We start from the raw sequence: 21,497 nt of genomic DNA, 5'->3' as shown, positions 1-21,497 counted from the left end.
TTTTAAAACATTTATTTTTTTAGAATCTTTATTAAAAATATAAATATTTGTTAAAATCAAGATTGCTGAAAAAAAATTAATGTTGTAAATTTCTTTTGCTTCTGTTTTGAATAACTACTCTGAATGAAAGAAAACAATATCTAAGTACCTGTTACTTCCATAAAATAATTATAATTTCTTTTGTATGAAAATAGATTACACAAAATATTTATTTTTAGGAAGAGACATCAGATTTTCTCTGTTTAATTAAGCATGCTTTATTGGGTTTCAAAGTTGTTTAGTCCCTGTTCAGCCCTAAATGGGAAGACTTGAAAGCACTCTAGCTGTGACAATCTTGTCTTTTCATTTATCTATGATTGCATTGACCAGTGGTCTTTTTCTTTGTGACTTTGAGAAAAATTTGGTCACCAATTCTAATAAGTTGAGTGACCATTCAGAAGTGCTTTCAATTTCAGTTATTTTTATAAAGTTCCTTTCTTTGTGTACACTTTTAGCATATACTGCATATATTCAGTAAGGGATATAGATAAAAAAAAAAAAGATCTCAAAATCTCTTCCATTTTGTTTCTTACAAATTGCAAGGACCATGTAGGTGCTTTGTAATGTAGAAGTATTTTGTAGAATTGAAAGAGGAAAATTATGAATGGTCTTAAAATTGAGTCCTTTGTTAAGAGTTTACCTTCAGTTACACAGAAGCATTAATAACTTATAACTTATAATGTATATATTGATTTGAAGTATGATATAATTTATTTTGTCTAAAAGTAAAACATCTTATTCTGAAATTTTATAATGAAGGCTAAAATTATAAATCAAGAAATATATTCTCTAAAATTAATTTTATTATGTGATTAACTCAAGTATTGTTAAGAAGGAGGATTCATATCTAAATTGTTTTCTCTAAATTTTGATCACAGCATTCATTAATTTTCTAAAATATTTTATAGATAAAATAGAAATATAATTTTCTCCTTTTAAATATTCATTTACAGGGCATTGCTACCTTTTAAGTAACATTCTACTTGACATCGAAAAGGATTTTTTTTAATTAAAAGAACTCTAAATATTACATGTTGCAGAAAATAAAGAATAAATTCACTGTTTTTTTTTAAAATCAAATATTTTTATTTCAGAATGTCAGTATGTTATGTCTTAAAAATTCCCTACAGTAACCATTAGATATACAATATAACTGTTTAGTTATTTAAATAAACCAACCATATGATAGGTGAAAAGTATTTAGTCATTATTAACCCTTTTAAATTACACTTTAACAATTTTGTGATCTTATCTTTAATTAAATACTCTATCAATGTGTTTTAATTAATATTTTAAAATATCATCTAGAATTTGGAGTGATTTTGTAAAATAACTAAATGCTTGGAACATAACTTAAAAGTTCTTACCTAAAATTAAGTCAAAGATTTATTTTCAATATGTTCTTTAACATGATTTTGTTTCATAAAACTGTGAATTGTTTCATGTATGTTGGTATCAAAAGGGTTAATGGTTTATCATTCATAAATACATTCAATACTTATTTTCCTTTCTATTTCTCTTTAAACATTATTTGATTAGGCTACTTCAAATTTAGTATGGCATGTAAAATATTGCTTGTTGGTTAAACTCTACTCAAGAGGCTTTGTGTCATATGTGAGAGCATGTGTCTATACTGGAAAATCTTACTTTATTCTGTATTGGTAGAACAGCATCAGTTGTGGCTGTGGAGGGTCATATTGAAGCAACAATCACAGTGGACTGCTACTTTCCATGTTTTGACATTACAGTGGAATGACACTGAAATTTCCTGTCCAGGATGCAGATCTTAACAAATTTGTATGAAAGACCAGCATCTTTCCATGCTGCAAGACTTACCACTTCATGCTGTTGATGTTGCTTCAGGCTGATACAGCTTAGCATCAGTGTTGTCACAAATTGTTGCCAGAATGAAGTTTGACAACAGGTCACCTTAGTTTCTCCAGTTCTAGTTTTGTGTTCAGGTTTTACTCTTAAAGCCTCAGAGTTTTGCATCTTTTAACTGATCTGTTTTCTCAGAATGCAAGTTATCTCCACCCAAAGCCCTAGCTTTACAATACCAGGATCTGCCTTTAACCTTTTCCAGTTAGTAAAAACAGTTCCACTGGATTTAAAGGCTTAAGCCACATGAGAAAGCTAAGGATTGGGCTTGTTTCAGATGCATGCCATGAGTAGTAGTTTTTACATAGTGAGAGCTTGTCCTTAACAACACAACTTGCTTTAATAATTTGCATTGCAGAGGTAGCAGATCAAAGTTTTTACTACTTATTTATTGCATTAACCTTATGCAGACTACTGATGCCATAGAAATAAATAATTAAGTTTTCATAGCATTACACCAAAGATAAATCAGTTCTGAAATCAATTTCTACTTCACTCATTTTAAAGGTCTACCCTACCATTTTATACTACTTACTTCTTTAAATATATACTAAAATTCTAGTCATCATCATCATCATCATCATTATTTTAATGCCTACTTTTCCATGCTTGCATAGGTCAGAGGTTATTGAGGCAGATTTTCTGTGACTGGATGTTCTTCCATAGAAAATCTTCCTCAATAAACCCTTTCTAATGCATGCAAGCATGGAAAAGTGATTGTTAAAGTGATGATGATGATGATGATTAAAATTTTAGTAGTGTTTCTAATTTTCATCAATCCCTTATTTTTGTTATTAAAACTATGAAAGAAAGGTTGCTTTTCTGTAACATCTCTACAGTATCAAAAGGTAAATACTTATATTAACTGCTAAAACTGTATGGTATTTATTTCAAGAAACGTCTTTAAGATCAATATATTTTACTGTAATTTTGATTGACGAAATTATGAGAATTTTGTCTGGAGGTTTTATTTATGTTATAACTTTGATATCATAGCAAAGCTACATTATTTCATCATCATTATTGTTTTGATATGCTAGCTCAGCCTGGTTAGTCTAACCACCATCATGTTGCCACTTGCTCATATATTTTATCATCACTTCTGAATCCCAGCATTTTAAAATCCCATTTCACTTTCTCACATCTTTTTTTACACATTTTTTTGTAAAGGCTTGTTATATTTGGCAGAGGGTGGGTTGGGTTGGGTTGAATAATAACAGTTAAACAGACAATGCATGAAATGTATTAAAAAACATTTCTTTGAAAACAATTATTTTTTTTGATATATTAAAATGCTTTATATAAAAATACTTTTGACAATATTTTTTTTGTATTTAATGAAACATAAATCTAATTTATTTTATTTGTTTTTTCACTTTGTAATTTTGTTTCAGCGACGACTTAAATTTATTTTCGTGTGTGTGTGTGTGTGTGTGTGTGTGTGTGTGTGTGTGTGTGTGTGTGTGTGTACTGAAAATAAAGAATTTAACACTTAACCAAGTAAGATAGTCAACTTGAGTATTAAACATTTCATAAATTTAAAAGTGAGTTAGTTGGCTGTCAGAAATTTAGAGCAATATAACCAAGACAGTTCTGAATGAGTTAAAAACCTGAGGAAGAAAAAAAAAAAAAAAAAAAAAGGCAACAACAAAGGAAAGAAAGTTATCAGGCAAAATATGCTTAAATAATGATCATATTGTAAAAGAGGTAGTAAAGAAAATGATAAAAGAAAATAATACTGGATGCAGATGGCAGTCATCATCATTGTCATTGTAAATGTCATCAACCTCTTGAAGTTGTACTGGCTACCCAGTGACAAATGATGAGATCTCTCCTCTCTTCACCTGACAAAAGATTCTTAGTTTATCATCATCATCACAACCATCAGTGTTTTTATATATAATATGTTATTGTTTGTGCTGAACGAGCTTTTCCTGTTGCTTTTCCTTGATTAGAGTTTATCATTATGATACTGTAACTGCTGCTTCTGTTGTCAATGGTAATGATGATGATGATGGTATCTTTTTAAGTATGATTTTTTACTTTTGTTGTGTTGTTGGATGAACTCTTCTTAGTTGTCTCTGTTTAATGTCAAGTTTATTTAAAGATGGATTTTTGTAGTAATTCTCTTTGTAAAATAATATTGTAATTACAATATAATTATTTTGGGAAGACTGCATAATTACCTTTATGTTATAGTCTACACTCTTGTGCAATCATATAGTTTTGTTTAATTTTTTGTGATTTGCAGCAGATTGTGAAGTAACTTGTTGCACCAGTAATCAGACTTGGTTTGTTTGCACTTTTTGTGTTATCATTCATCTGAAGAAATAACCTATTCCGAACTTCATTTTATCTTTCTATGACCCTTTTGTGAAACTTACTCATAACATACCATTGTTTGGCTTTGGACCCAAACTAAGATTTAGGCCAAATTACCTTTTATGGTACTACTGAATTACAGTGTATTCTATCAGATTTTATGAAATTTTTGTAACCATATTGAGATGTATCTTTATCTTGTACTTGTTTCAGTCATTGGCCTGCAGCCATGCTGGGGCAGTGCCTTGAAGGGTTTTATTGAACAAGTAGATCCCAGTACTTAATTTTAAATCTGGTATTTATTCTATCAGTCCATTTTGCTGAATTGCTAAGTTACAGGGATGTAAAGAAACCAAGTGCCAGTTATCAAGTAGTGGTGGGGTACAAATACACACATACCCCCCCCCCCCCACACATACATTATAATACATACATATATTATAATGAGTTTCACCGCCTGACTGGTCTTCGTGCCGGTGGCACGTAAAAGCACCCACTACACTCTTGGAGTGGTTGGCGTTAGGAAGGGCATCCAGCTGTAGAAACTCTACCAAATCAGATTGGAGCCTGGTGTATCCATCTGGTTTCACCAGTCCTCAGTCAAATCGTCCAACCCATGCTAGCATGGAAAGCAGACATTAAACAACAATGATGATGATGATGGTATACAGTTTCCATCTACCAAATTCACTTACAAAGCATTGATCCGGATAGAACTATAGTAAAAGACACCTACCCAGGGTGCCACAGAATGGGACTGAACCTGAAACCGTGTGGTTGTAAAGTGAGCTTCTTAATCACACAACCATGCCTGTACCTATATATATATATGGAAGTTGGGATTTTCTCGTTTCATTTCAGAATATTTTCTGACAGAGTAATTAATATTGACCTCTGAATACCAATGAAAATATATTTGTTATATAATTATCAAACTCATAATCAATATTATCCAGTTTGACTTTCGTCCCTTCACCATCCATTGTTTTATCTGAATTATTCTTGAAACACTTTATCTGTTGTGGTTTATAAAAATGAAACCCATTGAATTTATTCTATTACTAAAATGGGATTTTCCCTTCAAAAGAAAAACCTCAGTTAAAAAGTTTACATGTCTTTAGTTGTTTTGTTTCTTTTCAGACAAATTTGGTTATTTTATCATATAATATATACTGCTTCATTGAAATATACAGTTTTCCAATTTAAAATTGGGTAAATATAGTCAAATGGAGTATTCTTATGCTATGTTTTGTCAGTAAGAAACTGTTTCACAAAGTTTCCTGTGAAGGTTAAAAGTTAAATTTGATTTTGTTTCTCCAAAGGTCTTTACTCTAAAACTAATTTATCAACAGCAGTCAAATCTCCCCTCTGCAATATATTTAGGTATTTCAGGAAATGCATGTAAGCAATATCTGAAGTTAATCTGTTCAGTTTCATGGACAGGTACTGTTTTAGATCAATTTCCCTTTCTCATGTGGGTTAGATGATCCTGATTATTGATGCGAGGGATTTCAAAGCTTGGTTGGAGCCTGGTGCAGCCATCCGGTTCACCAGTCCTCAGTTAAATCGTCCAACCCATGCTAGCATGGAAAGCGGATGTTAAACGATGATGATGATGATGTTGTTCCTACCACTAATCAATCAACTGTACAGTAGGATTGGAACTAGCTCATGAAACAAGCAAAATATGGCAGAAGTTATAAAGTTTTGAACTCATGACTATACAATCAGTAGTGTATAGAATTAAAATTCTATAATGCCTACTGGTAGTAATTCTTAATACTTCAAGCATTACTTTCAACTAAGAAAAGAAAATGGGAAAAAAAAAAAAAAAACTTTTTAGCAAGGATGAGCTTTAAGGATTCTCTGCATTTGAAAAACATAGTTGTAGACGTTTATATTATTAGACTTGTAAGGATATGGTATTTTGTTATGCAACCATAACATGCTACAAAGTATATTAAATATTTTCATAAGTCAATACCATGTACTACTGTGTTAGTAGTGGACTTAAATCATGTGTTAAGGTCATCTGTACAGATTTTCTATATAAATTATAACCAGCAGTGATTTTATTATGGTGTTTTGTGTCCAAGACGTCAGATGTAAGCAATGAGATCGAAGATAAAAAAATGGGTGATATATGGGTGTATATGCCATATATGAAATAGGTGTATATGCCATATTTTGGGAGTTTTTGCTCTTTCATCAGCACCCCTCTAACCCATTAATCATCCATAAACTCATTGCTGAAGTAACCACTACATACAGCAGTGTAATGTTATTGGATATACCAATTTACATACTGAACACATCCCTGGAAGCTGGTATGTAAATATCTATCACTTGTAGGCACACAGTATTTCGTTATGCAACCATAATATGCTGCAAAGTATGTTAAACATTTTTATAAGTCAATATCATGTACTTCTGTGTTAGCAGTATAATAATTTCTTGTAGAATTATTGACCCTGAATTAAATGTGTGTGCAAAAATTTAATTTGTTTTATCTCAAGCATTGTCCTTTTCCTTGAATAGGCTGAGAATGACAAATAAATATGTAAAAATCTCTTCATATTGATAATTTAGTTGTCATAGTTATCTTTGTGACCATTTATACATAATCCTCACAATCAAAGTGCTATGTTATAAAAATATCTATAATTACATTATGATTACTTTATAAGCTCAGAATATATTATTGATGTTGGAAAAGTATTACAATTTCTTTTCTCTTAATATCAGTTGAAATGAACTTATTTCTTCTTTTTCTTTTGTTCTACTGTTGAAAAAAAAAAAGCCCTTTATAACATTTTGAAATTAGAAAACATATTATGATTTAAGAATTACCTTAATCTTTACATCTTTTCTTATTTTCCTTTTGTTCTAATCTATTAAATTACTTTCCATTTCAATACCCATTTCCAAGGAAAATATTATTACCCTTCCTTTTTTTATATTTCAGTTAGATTTATTTTACCTGACACCAAATATTGATGTATCTGGTGTTCCTGTCTTCTACAACAATCTGGTTGTAATCTTTTGGCTTTATTTAATAGTGTATGTATAGTGTATAGGCACAGGAGTGGCTGTGTGGTAAGTAGCTTGCTTACTAACCACTGCGTGGCACTTTGGGCAAGTGTCTTCTACTATAGCCCTAGGCCAACCAAAGATTTGTGAGTGGACTGGTAGACAGAAACTAAGAGAAGCCCATCGTGTATATATATGTGTGTTCGTGTTTGTCCCCCCACCATCGCTTGACAATAAGCACTTACAACAAAACTTTTGAATTTTTTTAGTATATTTCAAATTAGTGCACCATAGTGTTTAAATCAAGAACAAAATCAAAACAGTTTTAATATATATTCAGTACATTACAATTTATTAAATTTTCAAAAGAAAGGTGAGATTTTCTTTAAAAAACTATGTAATTTTTTTCTCAGTTAAAAATTTACATTTAATTTAGATTATATTTTCCAGAATGTTTGATCACTCTAGCACTTAAAGGTACACAAAAATACGTACTGCTTCTCTGGAATAGTCAGTATTTGATTTTAGAATAAACAGAGTGAATATAGGCAGGTAGCTGTTATTAACAAGATACTGCAGGATTTTCTGTGCACAAGTTCCAGAGTTAAACTCTATTTTGTTTCACTAAATCATCATCATTGTCTAGTAATTGATTGTTTGCATGTCAGTTTTCATTTATAATTGCTTTTGTTATTCTATTCTACTTCATTGTTAATATTTATGGTTTGTACAAATGATGACTGTGTCTTTGAGAGCTTATATTGTTTTACTACTAGGTTAAATGTAAAATATTTGTAATTAGCCTGAGCCATCTGACATAATGTCAATGTTATAGTCAAAATTGTATATTACAATTTTTTGTAATCTAGTGTTTGTGTATGTATCATAACAGTAGTTGCAGAAGCAGCAGTAGAGTATATGAGAATACTCTAATGTCTATTGATCAACTGGTAAATTGGTAGAGTTGTTTTAGTGTTTGATAGAATGCCTCACTGTGTTTGTACCAATTTGCTACACCATTAGTTCAAATCTCACTGAAGTCAGCTTCGCTTTTTGTTACTAATCAGATAGAAAAAAAAATCCAGTGCAGTAGAGATTGGCAAACCTAAAAGATGCTGGTTTGAATCACTTGTAGTATTTATTTCAGGTCCTTGCATTCTAAGTTCAAATCCCACCATAGCCTACTTGAGTGGTAAATTTAATGCATTTCCTGCTTGAACACCACTACTTGCCACCTTGAGTGTCTTTACCAGAATCCATTCTGTGGCATGCATTTGGGGAAGGTTTTCAGTTTTAGGATAACTTTCTACCTTACTCCTGCCAATCTCAGAGGTCCTGTTAAAGTTATGGATACTCCTTAATCTTAACTATAAAAATTAAAAAAGAATCTTTTGAAATAGAAATAATGTAAAAAGTAGCAAGATAATATAACCAGCCATACTTTTACATGTGAATTATGTAAGTTGTGAAAAAAAAATGTATTTCTGGCCTTTGAAAGGAAGCCAGTTTAGAATTTAGATTTTACAATGTTATATATGTTTGGCTTACATAAGAGACTGAAAGTTTTATCAGTTATATAAATTTTGAGGTTTTAATTGTGCATTGCTCATGTTTAAGGAGGATGTAGTGAAAAATAGCTTTCTTGAAATGAAGGGTAATTGAGTCTTTGTGCTGTTTAAGAAGCCTAAAGTATTATGTCTCTTTTGAAAGATGTTCTCAAGATCTCTTGTTTTCCAGTCCAAGAGAAATAGATGTGATAGTACTTACATATAGATATATACCCAGACCTATTCCCCATTTTTTTTTAGGAGTTGGTAGCCACAACAAGACACACACCAGGCATTCCATTCATTTCCCAGCTCAAAGGGGCAAGCCCCGTTCAATGCTTGAGTCAAGGCATAGAACACAAATCCTAATATCAGCAGCAGGGCCCGACAGCATATGCTGGTTTACCCCATGCTGCATCATGCTGATTCTGTACCCCTTTGAGCAACATCAAAATTCACTCATCCATCCACAAACACTCTCCAAGCTTTCCTAACATCTATAAACTCTCTTGCCTCTCTCACACCAACACCTTTAACCACCAAAGCTTTCCTCACTCCATCCATTCACACAAACCAAGGTCTGCCTATGGTTCTGCTGCCTACCACTTCTGCCTTCATCACCCTCCTTACCATTCCGCTCCTCCTCCATCCTCTCCATGTGGCCAAACCACCTCAACATACGTCTATCCAATTTGGCTGTTAGTTTTTCTCTCATTCCTGCTCGTCTTTGCACCTCCTCATTCCTCATCCTATCCTTCCATGTCACACCAACCATAGTCATCAGACATCTCGTTTCAAACACATCTAGTCGCCTCCTTTCCGCCTCTCTCAGCCCCCACGTCTCTGCACCATATAACATTGTTGGCACAATCATGCCCTCATACTCAACCTTTTATCTCTCAGCATACCTTTCACAACTCCAAGTATCTTACTCCCCTCCCCTGCTCTGTATCCCATCTCCTCAGCTAACCCGCCATCTGCCATCACATGTGACCCCAGATACTTAAAGACACTCACCTCCTCTAACATCTTACCATTTAACTCACATGCATCCTACCAGCCATTCTATCTCTTGAACATCTCATCACCTTACTCTTAGCAACATTCACTTTCAATTTCCTTCTCTCATACACTCTTCCAAACTCCACCACTAGTCTCCTCAGTTGCTCTTCCAAATCTGCCACCAGTGCTGTATCATCAGCAAACAACTGCCTCACCTGCCATTTCTCTCCATTTTCTCCCACCATTTGGGCTCCTCTACCAAGGGTTCTAGAATTTGTCTCTCTCACCACACCGTCCATATATAAACTAAATACCTTCAGAAACATCACACAACCCTGTCTTAACCCCACCTTCACATCAAACCACTCACTTCACCACCCACCGTAACGCATGCCCTACTTTCTCTATAAAAACTCTGAACAGCTCTCAATAATCTACCATCTACTCCATACAACTGCAACACCTGCCACATTGCATCCCTATCCACACAGTCCATAAAGGCCCAATACACTTCCCTCCCTTTTGCCAAAAACTTCTCACACATCTGTCTTGCTACAGATATTTGATCTGTACACTCCTTTCCACTCCTTAAACCACACTGCTCCTCCCCTAGTACACTCTCTGTCTGGTTCCTCACCCTAACAACCAGAATTCTCCCATACAGTTTACCAACCACACACAACAGACTTATACCCCTAAAATTTCCACACTCACATTTATCCCCATTCCCTTTGTACAGTGGTACTATACAGGCACTGCACCAGTCCTTTGGTACTCTTCCAACCTTATAACAAACATTCATAGGCTTCATTAACCATTCAATCACTGTCACTCCTCCTTTCTTTAGGCACTCCATTGTACACTCATCTATACCTGGCGCCTTCCGGTTTGCCATCTTCCGCAGGGATTCTCTCACCTCCTCTCTTCTAATTGCACCATAGTTCTGATCCCCAACAACAGGCATACTCCTCTCTCCTCCTACAGCCACTATACTTGCCTCCCTAACATCCTCCACATTTAACAGCTCACTAAAATATTCTGCCGATCTCCTTCGTACATCCTCACTTTCTTTCAACAAATTTCCATTTACATCCTTTCTTTCCTCCAACCACCTTTCTTACCCTCTGTACCTCCTTCCAAAACCTTTTTATTTCTTACAAAATTTTCACTCAATTTTTTCCTGAACCTTTCACTCACCTCCCATTTCACCACAATCACCACTCTCTTTACACTCCTCTGCACGGTGATAGTACTTACTAAGAAGTAATGGGTTGGAGGCTTCTCCAAAGCTAGTAGAGATTTGCTTGGAAACTATTGCAAAAAGTTGAAACTGCAGTCAAAGAAATATGTTTGGTTAGTAAAATAGTCTCTTCAAAAATTTGAAAAACCTATAATCTGATTTTCTAGATCAGGTTTGATTGTGTACTGGGGTGGGAGGCACTTTCACAAGAAGCCTTTTGCTAGGAAATTAGATAATGTTTGTTGGTTCCAGTGGAGTACTTTTTTGACGTAGTACTGTATTCCAAATGAAATACAAATTGCTTTACCAAATTTACTTGAGGATCAAGTTCTTACAAGTTTCATATTTCAATCCATTTTGAGTTGAAGGTATTGAAGCCCACTACCACACTGTTATTTTCATGTCTATTTTTCCATGATAGTATATTATTGTTTAGACTCCAAATCAATTCCTCTCAAGGCGATCTATGGTCATAGCCATTCTAACCACGATCTTTCCCCATTTTTGTCAGACACTGTGTATCTAGGACAACAAAATGCTATCTGTTGTAATATTTTTATGATTGTATAGTGTGATTTCAGAGTTCTATCTCTAGCAGGTAGAGTAATTGCAAAAAAGAATATGTGAAATATGTTCTCAGTATAAAATCTCACTACCTATATCAATCCAATGTTATGTCTATGAGGTTTAACTTTCTGATTTCTAATCTGATCTTTTAACTATTCTTTGTCTAACTTCTCCATCTTTAACTTTTGGCTAATTTTTACCTATCATTAACTAGCCATAGAAGATGATTCATATTGTGTCAAAATTTTCTGTTTGTATGTATGTATATGTGTGTGTACATACATCTATGTATGTGTGTTAGTGAACATGCATATAATAAATCCTTTTAGCAATAGAACTAGAAGTAGATAAAGCTATAGATAATAGCATGTTGAATATGGGCTAAAAATAATCCTTAGCTGGAAGAAGTTAAAGCCTTCAACTTTCTTCATTCAAGGGGTTTTTTTTAACCCAATATTCTACATGCTATTATTTATATTATTTATAGCTTCATCTACTTATGAGTTCCATTGTTAAAAACAATTTGTTTCTTATCTCTTATCAGAAATAGAAAATAAATTGCATTCAACGATGGAACTATAAATTCTCATGATATAAACTGCATATATATAGATATATGCATATATATATATATCTATATATAAACATTATCAACCACATATGCATAATGTACATGGATCACGCATTTGCCAGTAGGCTGCAATTTGGTGGTTACTTTTTCAAAGAGCCAGGTGTCAAAACACCTGAAAGTCATGGACTATATATCTATATATATATATATATATATATATATATATATATATATATATATATATCCCTCTCTCACTCTCTGGGAGAGAGGCACATACACAGACATATACACACACGGCAGTAACTTCCACCTACCAAATTCAATCACAAAGCTTCGGTCAGCTCGGGGCTATAGCAGAAGACACTTGCCCAGGGTGCCACGCGGTGGGACTGAACCCGAAACCATGTAGCTGAGAAGCAAGCTTCCTAACCACACAGCCATGCCCACGGACAAAATAATGGAAACACCTTAAAATTTCAAACAAATTTATTTTGATATGGGGTAGGACTGCTTTTGGCAGTAATTACAGCTTGAATTCTATAAGGTATGGACTCGTACAAAGTTAGAATTGTTTCCAAAGGAATTTTTCTCCATTCTTCAGCTAAAACAATCTCCAGTTCTTGTAGCGATGACGGTGGAGGATATCAACTCCTTACTTGTTTTTCTAAATGCACCATAAATGTTCAATAATATTGAGATCTGGGGTGGCCAGATAAGATGTTTAACTTAACTAGAATGTTCCTCGTATCATTCAGTAACAACTTTAGCTGTGTGAATTGGTGCATTATCATCCTGAAAGATTGCGTTTCCCTCTGGAAACAGTTTGGCAACCATAGGATGAATTTGATCAGATAAAATGCTTAAATAGTCTTGACTATTAATTCTGCCATGAAGGGAGACCATTGGGCTGGCAGATTTCCAAGATATCCCCCCCCCCCAGATCACCACAGATCCTCCTCCATGTTTAACAGTTGGAAGAAGGCAGTCTGGATCAAATACTTCTTTTGGCTGTCTCCACATGTATACTTGGCAAGTGGTTGGAAATAAGGTAAAGGATGAGTTGTCTGAGAAAATAACATTCTTCTACTGCTTTAGAGACCAATTCTGTAGGTTTTCATCCCACTCTAAATACTTTGCAATGTTTGTTTTTGAAAATAGTGGTTTTCTGATTGCAGCTCTCCTGTGAAATCCAGCTTTGTGCAGTTCCCAGCAAACAATTTTTGTGGAAACTGGGTTCTTGAGGTGGTCATTAAGCTCTGCAGTAATTTTTGGAGCTGTACTTTTGTGATCCTTTCTAACAATTTGCGTAAGAGTCCGATGGTCCCTATCTGAAAGTTTTAGTTTCTTTCTGGAGTTTTGTTTTGATGAGGAGGATTTTCCCTCTTTCTGAAAGGCTGTCATTACTTTTAAGTACTTCTTGACTTACCAAATGTTTCAGCTGTTTTCATTATCCCAGCGCCTGCTATACAAGCACCAACAATTTGACCTCTTTAAAAGTCCAATAGATCTGTCATTTTACTGAGTTTTAATTACCTTTTGCTGATGATATCTGAAAAGAAACAGCAATTTTAGCAAAACATATTAAGCTACACTAATAATAAATTAAAAAAAAAACATAAAAATAAACAAGCTTTTGATGGTTTTATAGATATTTCAAAATGATGATGCTCTGATGCTAGGTGTTTCGATTATTTTGTCCAACCCCTGTATGTGTATATATATATATATATATATATATATATAGAAAGAAATTAAGGTACTCAGAAATCTGGATGTTTGTACATTTACAGATTTTTATTAATGTCACATATTAAATAAAGCGCTTTTCACCTAATCGTGCAGGATTTTCAAATTTGAAAACAATTTGAAAATCCTGCACGATTAGGTGAAAAGCGCTTTATTTAATATGTGACATTAATAAAAAATCTGTAAATGTACAAACATCCAGATTTCTGAGTACCTTAATTTCTTTCTATATAATTTCTGTACATCACCTCCAAACCTTCCAATATATATATATATATATTTGAAGATAAGTAACAAAAATTCAATAGGTTATAGCAGTACGTACGTTTCGTACAAGCTCCATTTATTCATGTAGAACACTACATGAATAAATGGAGCTTGTACGAAACGTACGTACTGCTATAACCTATTGAAATTTTGTTGCTTAACTTCAAATTTTATTCACCAAATCTCTTGATTTTGTTTTTAGTTTTTACCCTACCAAATTCTGGTGCCTCAAACATTTTAAGTACCACATTTAATCTTTTGATTAAATCTATATTATATATATATATATATATATATATATATATATATATATATGAAATATTGATGTTGGCAGAATTAATTGCATTCAGCAGACTCTTAAGACAGGAAGTTTAGAGTAAACGAAGCATGAAGTTTCAATTTCTCACTGAAGCCATTTCATTTCTAACAGAACCATTTACTAATTACTTTTCAAAAATATATGAGTGTCATAACTTGCCATTTCTTTTCAAATAAAAGTCAAGGGCTTTGTGTTTGTGTAAGAAACCATTATAAGGCTGTAGTATTTTAAATGATATACGGTGGTTATATTTTTGTTTTCCCTTTCCTGCTTGTTTTAGATTTATACTTTATACTTTGGATATCCTGCATTAATGACTGTTTGAACATGAACTGTCACCTGAATTTTATAAAAATGGTTTTATGTAGCTGAATTGTTTATTACTATAGCTCAAAGTTTATTCATTACTAGCTTATTGATATTTAAGCTATCAAAACTGATTTTCTTCTCTTATTATTTATGTCTTTCAGAAATATCTTGTATACACCTGAAATTTTCCTTATAAATACCTAATACATCAAAATTATTGCAATTATAGACAATTATTTTATGGAAATATTTTATCAGTGCATTTGATAAAATATAATTTTGAAATTGGGAAGGCTAGCATTAATTGCTTACTTCAAGAAAAGAAGACAAGGCAATGTGTACGGTGTTGTAGAAAAAACAGTTGGCTGTGACAATATTTATTACTTTGGTAAGAGCTTGTTAAAGCTGAAAAGTAAATACTCTAAGCCAACATCAATTCTGACAAATGAATTCAATTAATCCAACATTAATTGACGTTTAATTCAATATCTTTCTTTGTATTACTTTCAACGCAAATATTTTCAAAAATATAATTGGAATTATTAAATAAGTAAAAGATTTTAATTTGATTTTTCAAAAATTAGATATCTTTATTTTTGATATATTAATTAGAAAAGATAGAGTATTTTTGTTCAGTTTGAAAAGTATTGAAACAATGTATAGAATATTCCTAATAGTGTCAGGAATATTTACTTTGTTCTTAATTATTATTTCCAATTTACACATACATTCTTAATAATATTGTCATACTATATGATACCATCTACCATTAATATTTAGAATGAAGGATGTTTTGAGTCCTTAGAATATTTTTATATTCAATGTTTTATATTAGATAAAACATAGATATCTGACAATAAATAATGACTGCCTGTCTTGCTTCTTTAGAGCTTGAAACTAGGCAAAAGTCAAGCATTCATCATATTTATATATTTTCCATTTGCCTCTTTGATCCATTGCATCACCAGCTTTTTAATCTCCCATTTAAAATTTATATATATATATATATATATATATATATATATATATATATATTTATATTTTACGAAGAAAATGTAAGCAGTGTATTTTATTATTTCTCTTTTATCATTGGCTGAAGTGAATTTGATAATACAGAAAGATTCACTACATTAAGAAAACATCATACCTTTGTTTTATTTATCAAAAAGATGGCTACCTTTCTTTCAGAGCAACTTTTGAAATACGGTCTAGTTGATGAGAATGATAGGCACATCACCAGGAATTATTTTTTGACATGCAGCAAACTTCACTTAATCACACCAAAATATTTTAAAAAGCCTTTTGGTGTCTACCTAAATCAAGCTTATTAATGGACTTTGACAATTTAAAACAAATCCTTGCGTTTTATCTTTGGTGAAATATTTAAAAATATTTTGCTTTCATAGAAATAGAGTTTAATAAATAAAAAAAAAATAGTTGCTCATTACGTTACCTTTGGCCATTCACCACAAATCTTTCTTGATTTTTACTAATACATTTCTTTGTGAATGTTGAGTTGGTTTCCATACAATTTTAGTATCCATAATTCAGCTTAAGTCAGGAGTTATCCTGTTTGTACTGCGTTATTTTAAAGATAATTATCTAACTTTTTCTTTGTTCATTTAGATAATTTTCTATTTATGCAATTCTGCAGCATTAATTCTTATTTTAACACAAAAACTTCCCAGCCTGCTAAATTTTCCTTATATATCTATATTATTCCTGGAGCTGAAAGTAAAGTTAATTTATCAAATTCTAACACCAATAAACAAAAGATGATTATCAGCAACAATTGAAAATACTTTGTAACTGTGTGATACATCATAAATAGCCGAGAAGACGTGTGTTATCCTCTGAGATGACTTGATTCTACCAATGAACTTACCTATTTAATGTATTTTTCAAAAATATACTTAGGTTTAGTCTTATATACTTTTCCCTTTCTACAGTTCCCTGCCTCAACCAATATTCATACAATGTGTAGCTAACAGAAGATTTCTTGTTCTTCCATTTTTAGTCCCCGAATTAATCTCCCCCTTTTTCAGCTCCAATTAATTATTAACATACCTATTTACAATTGGTTAGGTCCAAGTATCACCAGCTCACCCAGTGTCTACTCCAGTTCCACCACTGATGGGGCACCCTATAATTGCTACAAAATTGATTCCCAGAGTCTAAAAAGTGCGTCCCACCCCAAAGGTAAAATTTTTTTTCCAATTTCCATTGCTAAATGCATCTACTTACTGCTGATTACTTTGAAACATTAGTTATTAATATGTTTGAAAAAGGTGGAGAGAGTGAGGATAAAAGCATGTGGTATGATGTCTCTTGTCTTCACTCCTTTAGCCCAGACTCCCACCCCACCTTGTGTCTATCTATTGAAAGAAAAATAACATTAATTGATTGCTACAGCTTTTTGACTTTGTGTCATTTATTTCCCTTTGTTCATTCTTTTCTTAATCTAGTATCACTATTAATTTGGCTTCATTAATCTGCCTTAAATTATTCAAGTAATGCATTAGATACATTAAGCTTTGAAATATGGTGATTCTTTATATTTCACTAAAAAACTAATTTGCTTTTATTCTGCTTCCCTCTGTGAGCTAATTCTTTTAATTTGCTTTTGAAACATATTTTTAACCAGGTGTAAAAAAAAAAAATGCCCAAATTTAGATTTGTGTGACCTTAAAATACACAGCAGTATCAGAAATACTTTCAGAATTATTTTAATTAAAATAAGACAAAATACTTATATCTATGCAAGCATAGTTTATTTATTGATAGACTTATCACTGAATAACTTTATTTTGCTTTTAGCTAATGTGTATATGATATGAGTGTGTCTGTGAGAGAAAGAGAAGGAGATAGCCAAAGAGAGAAAGAAAACTAGTGTGTGTAAATATGAAGTGATTGCATATATACAGTATGTGTATACATGAATATACTCTATTCCCTCTACACATCTATACATCCTTTATTTTCTCTACTCTTTCTTCAGTTGTACCTTTGGAAAGTTGGATTTCATTAAGAATTGTTGAAAATAGTTTTGATGTTTGAGTAAAATCAATTTAAGATTATACTTCAGTTCTTGTAAGAGTCTTTATAGAAACCCCATAATTACCAAAAAGTAGTGTCATTACATATTTCTTGTTTAGGAATGGTCTCAGTTTGGAATGGATTGTTTATTTAACTATTTTTTTGTGACTGTTTTAAGAAAGGAAATTCTAAAGATTCTAATGAACTTATATTGGTATAAAATACAACAGCATCAGCCTATACACATAATTAGCTCAACTATATTTGTACACTTACAGATCTTCAAACAAGTACATCAATATTACTTTATATTCTCTTTAGAAATCAAGTTAAGCCAAAATTGCTTGCAACCTTATCATTTTACTTTTTAATTACTCTATTTTTTCCTTTCTATTTTCTTTTCTTTTCTTATTCTTTCTGTTATATTCATTTGCTATAAACTATTATTTTTACTTAGGTTTCTGTAAAAATTCTCACTATATCACCTTTTCTTTTATATTTTATTTTCTGTTATTTAATCTGTTTTATTATTTTTTGTCCCCCCACCACCGCTTCTTTTGTTTTGTTAATTCTTCTCTTTCTAATTTAACATTTTTATTCATTTGTTTTTATATTCTACTGATAAATAAATATATTTCTTGTAGACGCTTGGTCCCAATTTCAAATTCCAGGTAAGTTGATGTTTCGCAATTTTCCCAGTTAGGATTTATCTTTGGAAATGTGAAGCTGTCCAGTAGCAACCGCTATTAATAGTATTTAAATAAAATAGCTCAAGATTATTCAACATTTGAAAATATTTGTATAATAATAATAAACCTTGCTCAACAAGGCTGTTGATTATTGTTACATTCAAACTGATTCTTTTACTAAAAATGTGATGTAAATAACACATGATCCACTACACTTCTTAAAGACTAATTGCTCTTCATAATATTCCAGTTCTTCCTACCTGCATCATATAAGTGTAATGTTAAGAAATAAGACTTTCTTACTTCTCTTACTATTTTCTGCTACAGTTTGGCAAGATTTCTTATAGTTGATTGCTTGGATATATTTTACACTTCTTATTCTTAATATATTAAAAAGGAGATTTTATATTTTCCTGTGTTTAACTATATTGAATAGATTTGCGGTTGGTCTCCTCTAAACACACACACGCACACACAGATACACACCTTTCTTTCTCCATATATATGTGTGTGTGTGTGTGTATTCTTGTGTATTTTGTGTGTTTATTCTTGCATGCATATTAGATTATATCATTTGAGAGTCTTAAGGACTCTATCTTTTACATAGTGACACATTGAAAGTTGTATTGGAAAATGTGTGTGTTTGCATATGTATATATGCATGTGTATTTGTGTGTATTTACATGCACATACACATGTGCACACAAATTCACCCATACACACATGCACATGCATGTGCACACAAACCAATTGCTGAACCAAATGTTGGTGTGGTCATCTGGGTTATCCAAATAGACTTCCTCTAACACAATTTGTTATCATTAGGTTTTGAGTTATAATTAAAAGTTGCTGCGTGGAATAATTTTAACTAAACCTTAACTTTGTTGGTTTTCTTAAATAACTGCTCTGTATTTTTGCATGCTGAACAATTTCTAAATATCTCTATTAGCGGAAGTGAAATCTAAAGAGATGTTGTTTTGTTTTATTATGAATGTAACATGTCTGTGAATTAAAGATATGAAAACTTCTCAAGAAATATCAGTTGTAATCATGTAATAAAATATACAGCTGTGATTAAGAGATAGTACTTTTAGTAGTTCCTAAATCCAGACAGTGTAAGTTCAGGTTTTAGGATTATCTTTTGCTCAACATAACTGAAAAAAGAACAGTTATCTGATATTGAATGTGTCAATGGAGTAGAATTTTTGAAGATAATACTAATGATTGGCTCTTGAATAAGAAACCTTCTTTTGGAAATTTCCTAGTTTTGAAAATAGTCTATTAACACTTGAGAATATAATGTCTCATATTTTAAGCTGTTTAGCATCATCCCTGCTCTGATTGAACTGTCTTGTGATCAAAGAGGTTCCAGCTTTGACCAAGCTGTCTTGTGATAAAGCATATCCAGTTCTGTTATATATTGAGTTCTATTTTTTTAAAGATACTTGAATGTGATTTTGAGGGAGATTTGACTGCTATTTCTTGCGAGTTCAGTAACCATACAGAAGCCATATCATTGACTTATGTGATTGAAGGTTGTTAAACGACGAAAGGTCTACATGAGTGGCACAGAATAAGTTACAGCTGATAGGTAAATTTTTTTCTTTTTGAAAATCTTTCAAACAGCTTTACATTTAATGAACTTACTGTGGTCAAAACAAGTCTTGCAGTGATCAAAACAGCCTGCCACTTTTCTGTAGATATCTGCAGTTGTATAACTTATTGAATATATACTTTATGTAAAATGATTTTAAATACAGTATACAGTTTTGAAGCTCTGTGTGTGTGTGTGTGTATTTGTTGTGTGTGTGTGTGTTTGTGAAGCAAACAGGAAAATAGATCTCAAAAGATGATTATATACATACATATTATATATATATATATATATATATATATATATATATATATATATATATATATATATATGTATATATATGTATATATATATATATATATATATATATATATGTATATATATGTATATATATATATATATATATATATATATGTATATATATATATATATATATATGTATATATATATATATGTATATATATATATATGTATATATATGTATATATATATATATATATATATATATATATGTATATATATATATATATATATATGTATATATATATATATGTATATGTATATATATATATATATATATATATATATATATATATATATATATATATATATATGTATAGTATATATATATATATATGTATATGTATATATATATATATATATATGTATATATATATATATATATGTATATGTATATATATATATATATATGTATATGTATATATATATGTATATATATATATATATATATATGTATATGTATATATATATATATATATATATATATATATGTATGTATATATATATTATATATATATATATATTATATATATATATATATGTATATGTATATATATATATATATGTATTATAATATATATATATATATATATGTATGTATATATATGTATTGTATATATATATATATATATATATATATGTATATATATGTATATCTATGTATGTATATATATATATATATATATATATATATGTATATCTATGTATGTATATATATATATATATATATATATATATGTATATCTATGTATGTATATATATATATATATATATATATATATGTATATCTATGTATGTATATATATATATATATATATATATATGTATATCTATGTATGTATAATTATATATATATATATATATATATGTATATCTATGTATGTATATATATATATATATATATATATATATATATATATATATATACATATATATATATATATATATATATATATATATACATATACATATATATACATATATATATATATATATATATATATATATATATATATATATATATATATATATATATATATA

At 30.8% G+C, this 21,497-nt stretch overlaps 1 protein-coding gene across 1 annotated transcript in view; it reads left to right on the top strand.

Annotated features, from left to right (window-relative positions):
• The window catches only part of LOC106869571 (orphan steroid hormone receptor 2), a gene marked incomplete at its 5' end in the record, with an annotated part of 102,497 nt that overhangs the window by 29,382 nt on the left and 51,618 nt on the right, over nucleotides 1-21,497 (top strand). The window contains 2 exons of the mRNA XM_052966745.2: nucleotides 16,923-17,036; nucleotides 18,518-18,544. Coding sequence (XP_052822705.2) covers nucleotides 16,923-17,036; nucleotides 18,518-18,544 — 141 coding nt within the window. The remainder of the gene's footprint in view (nucleotides 1-16,922; nucleotides 17,037-18,517; nucleotides 18,545-21,497) is intronic.

This window comes from Octopus bimaculoides, chromosome 1, assembly GCF_046866305.1.
Source record: "Octopus bimaculoides isolate indiv1 chromosome 1, ASM4686630v1, whole genome shotgun sequence".
Classification (NCBI taxonomy): Eukaryota; Metazoa; Mollusca; class Cephalopoda; order Octopoda; family Octopodidae; genus Octopus; species Octopus bimaculoides.
This window is presented reverse-complemented; position numbering and strand designations above follow the sequence as displayed.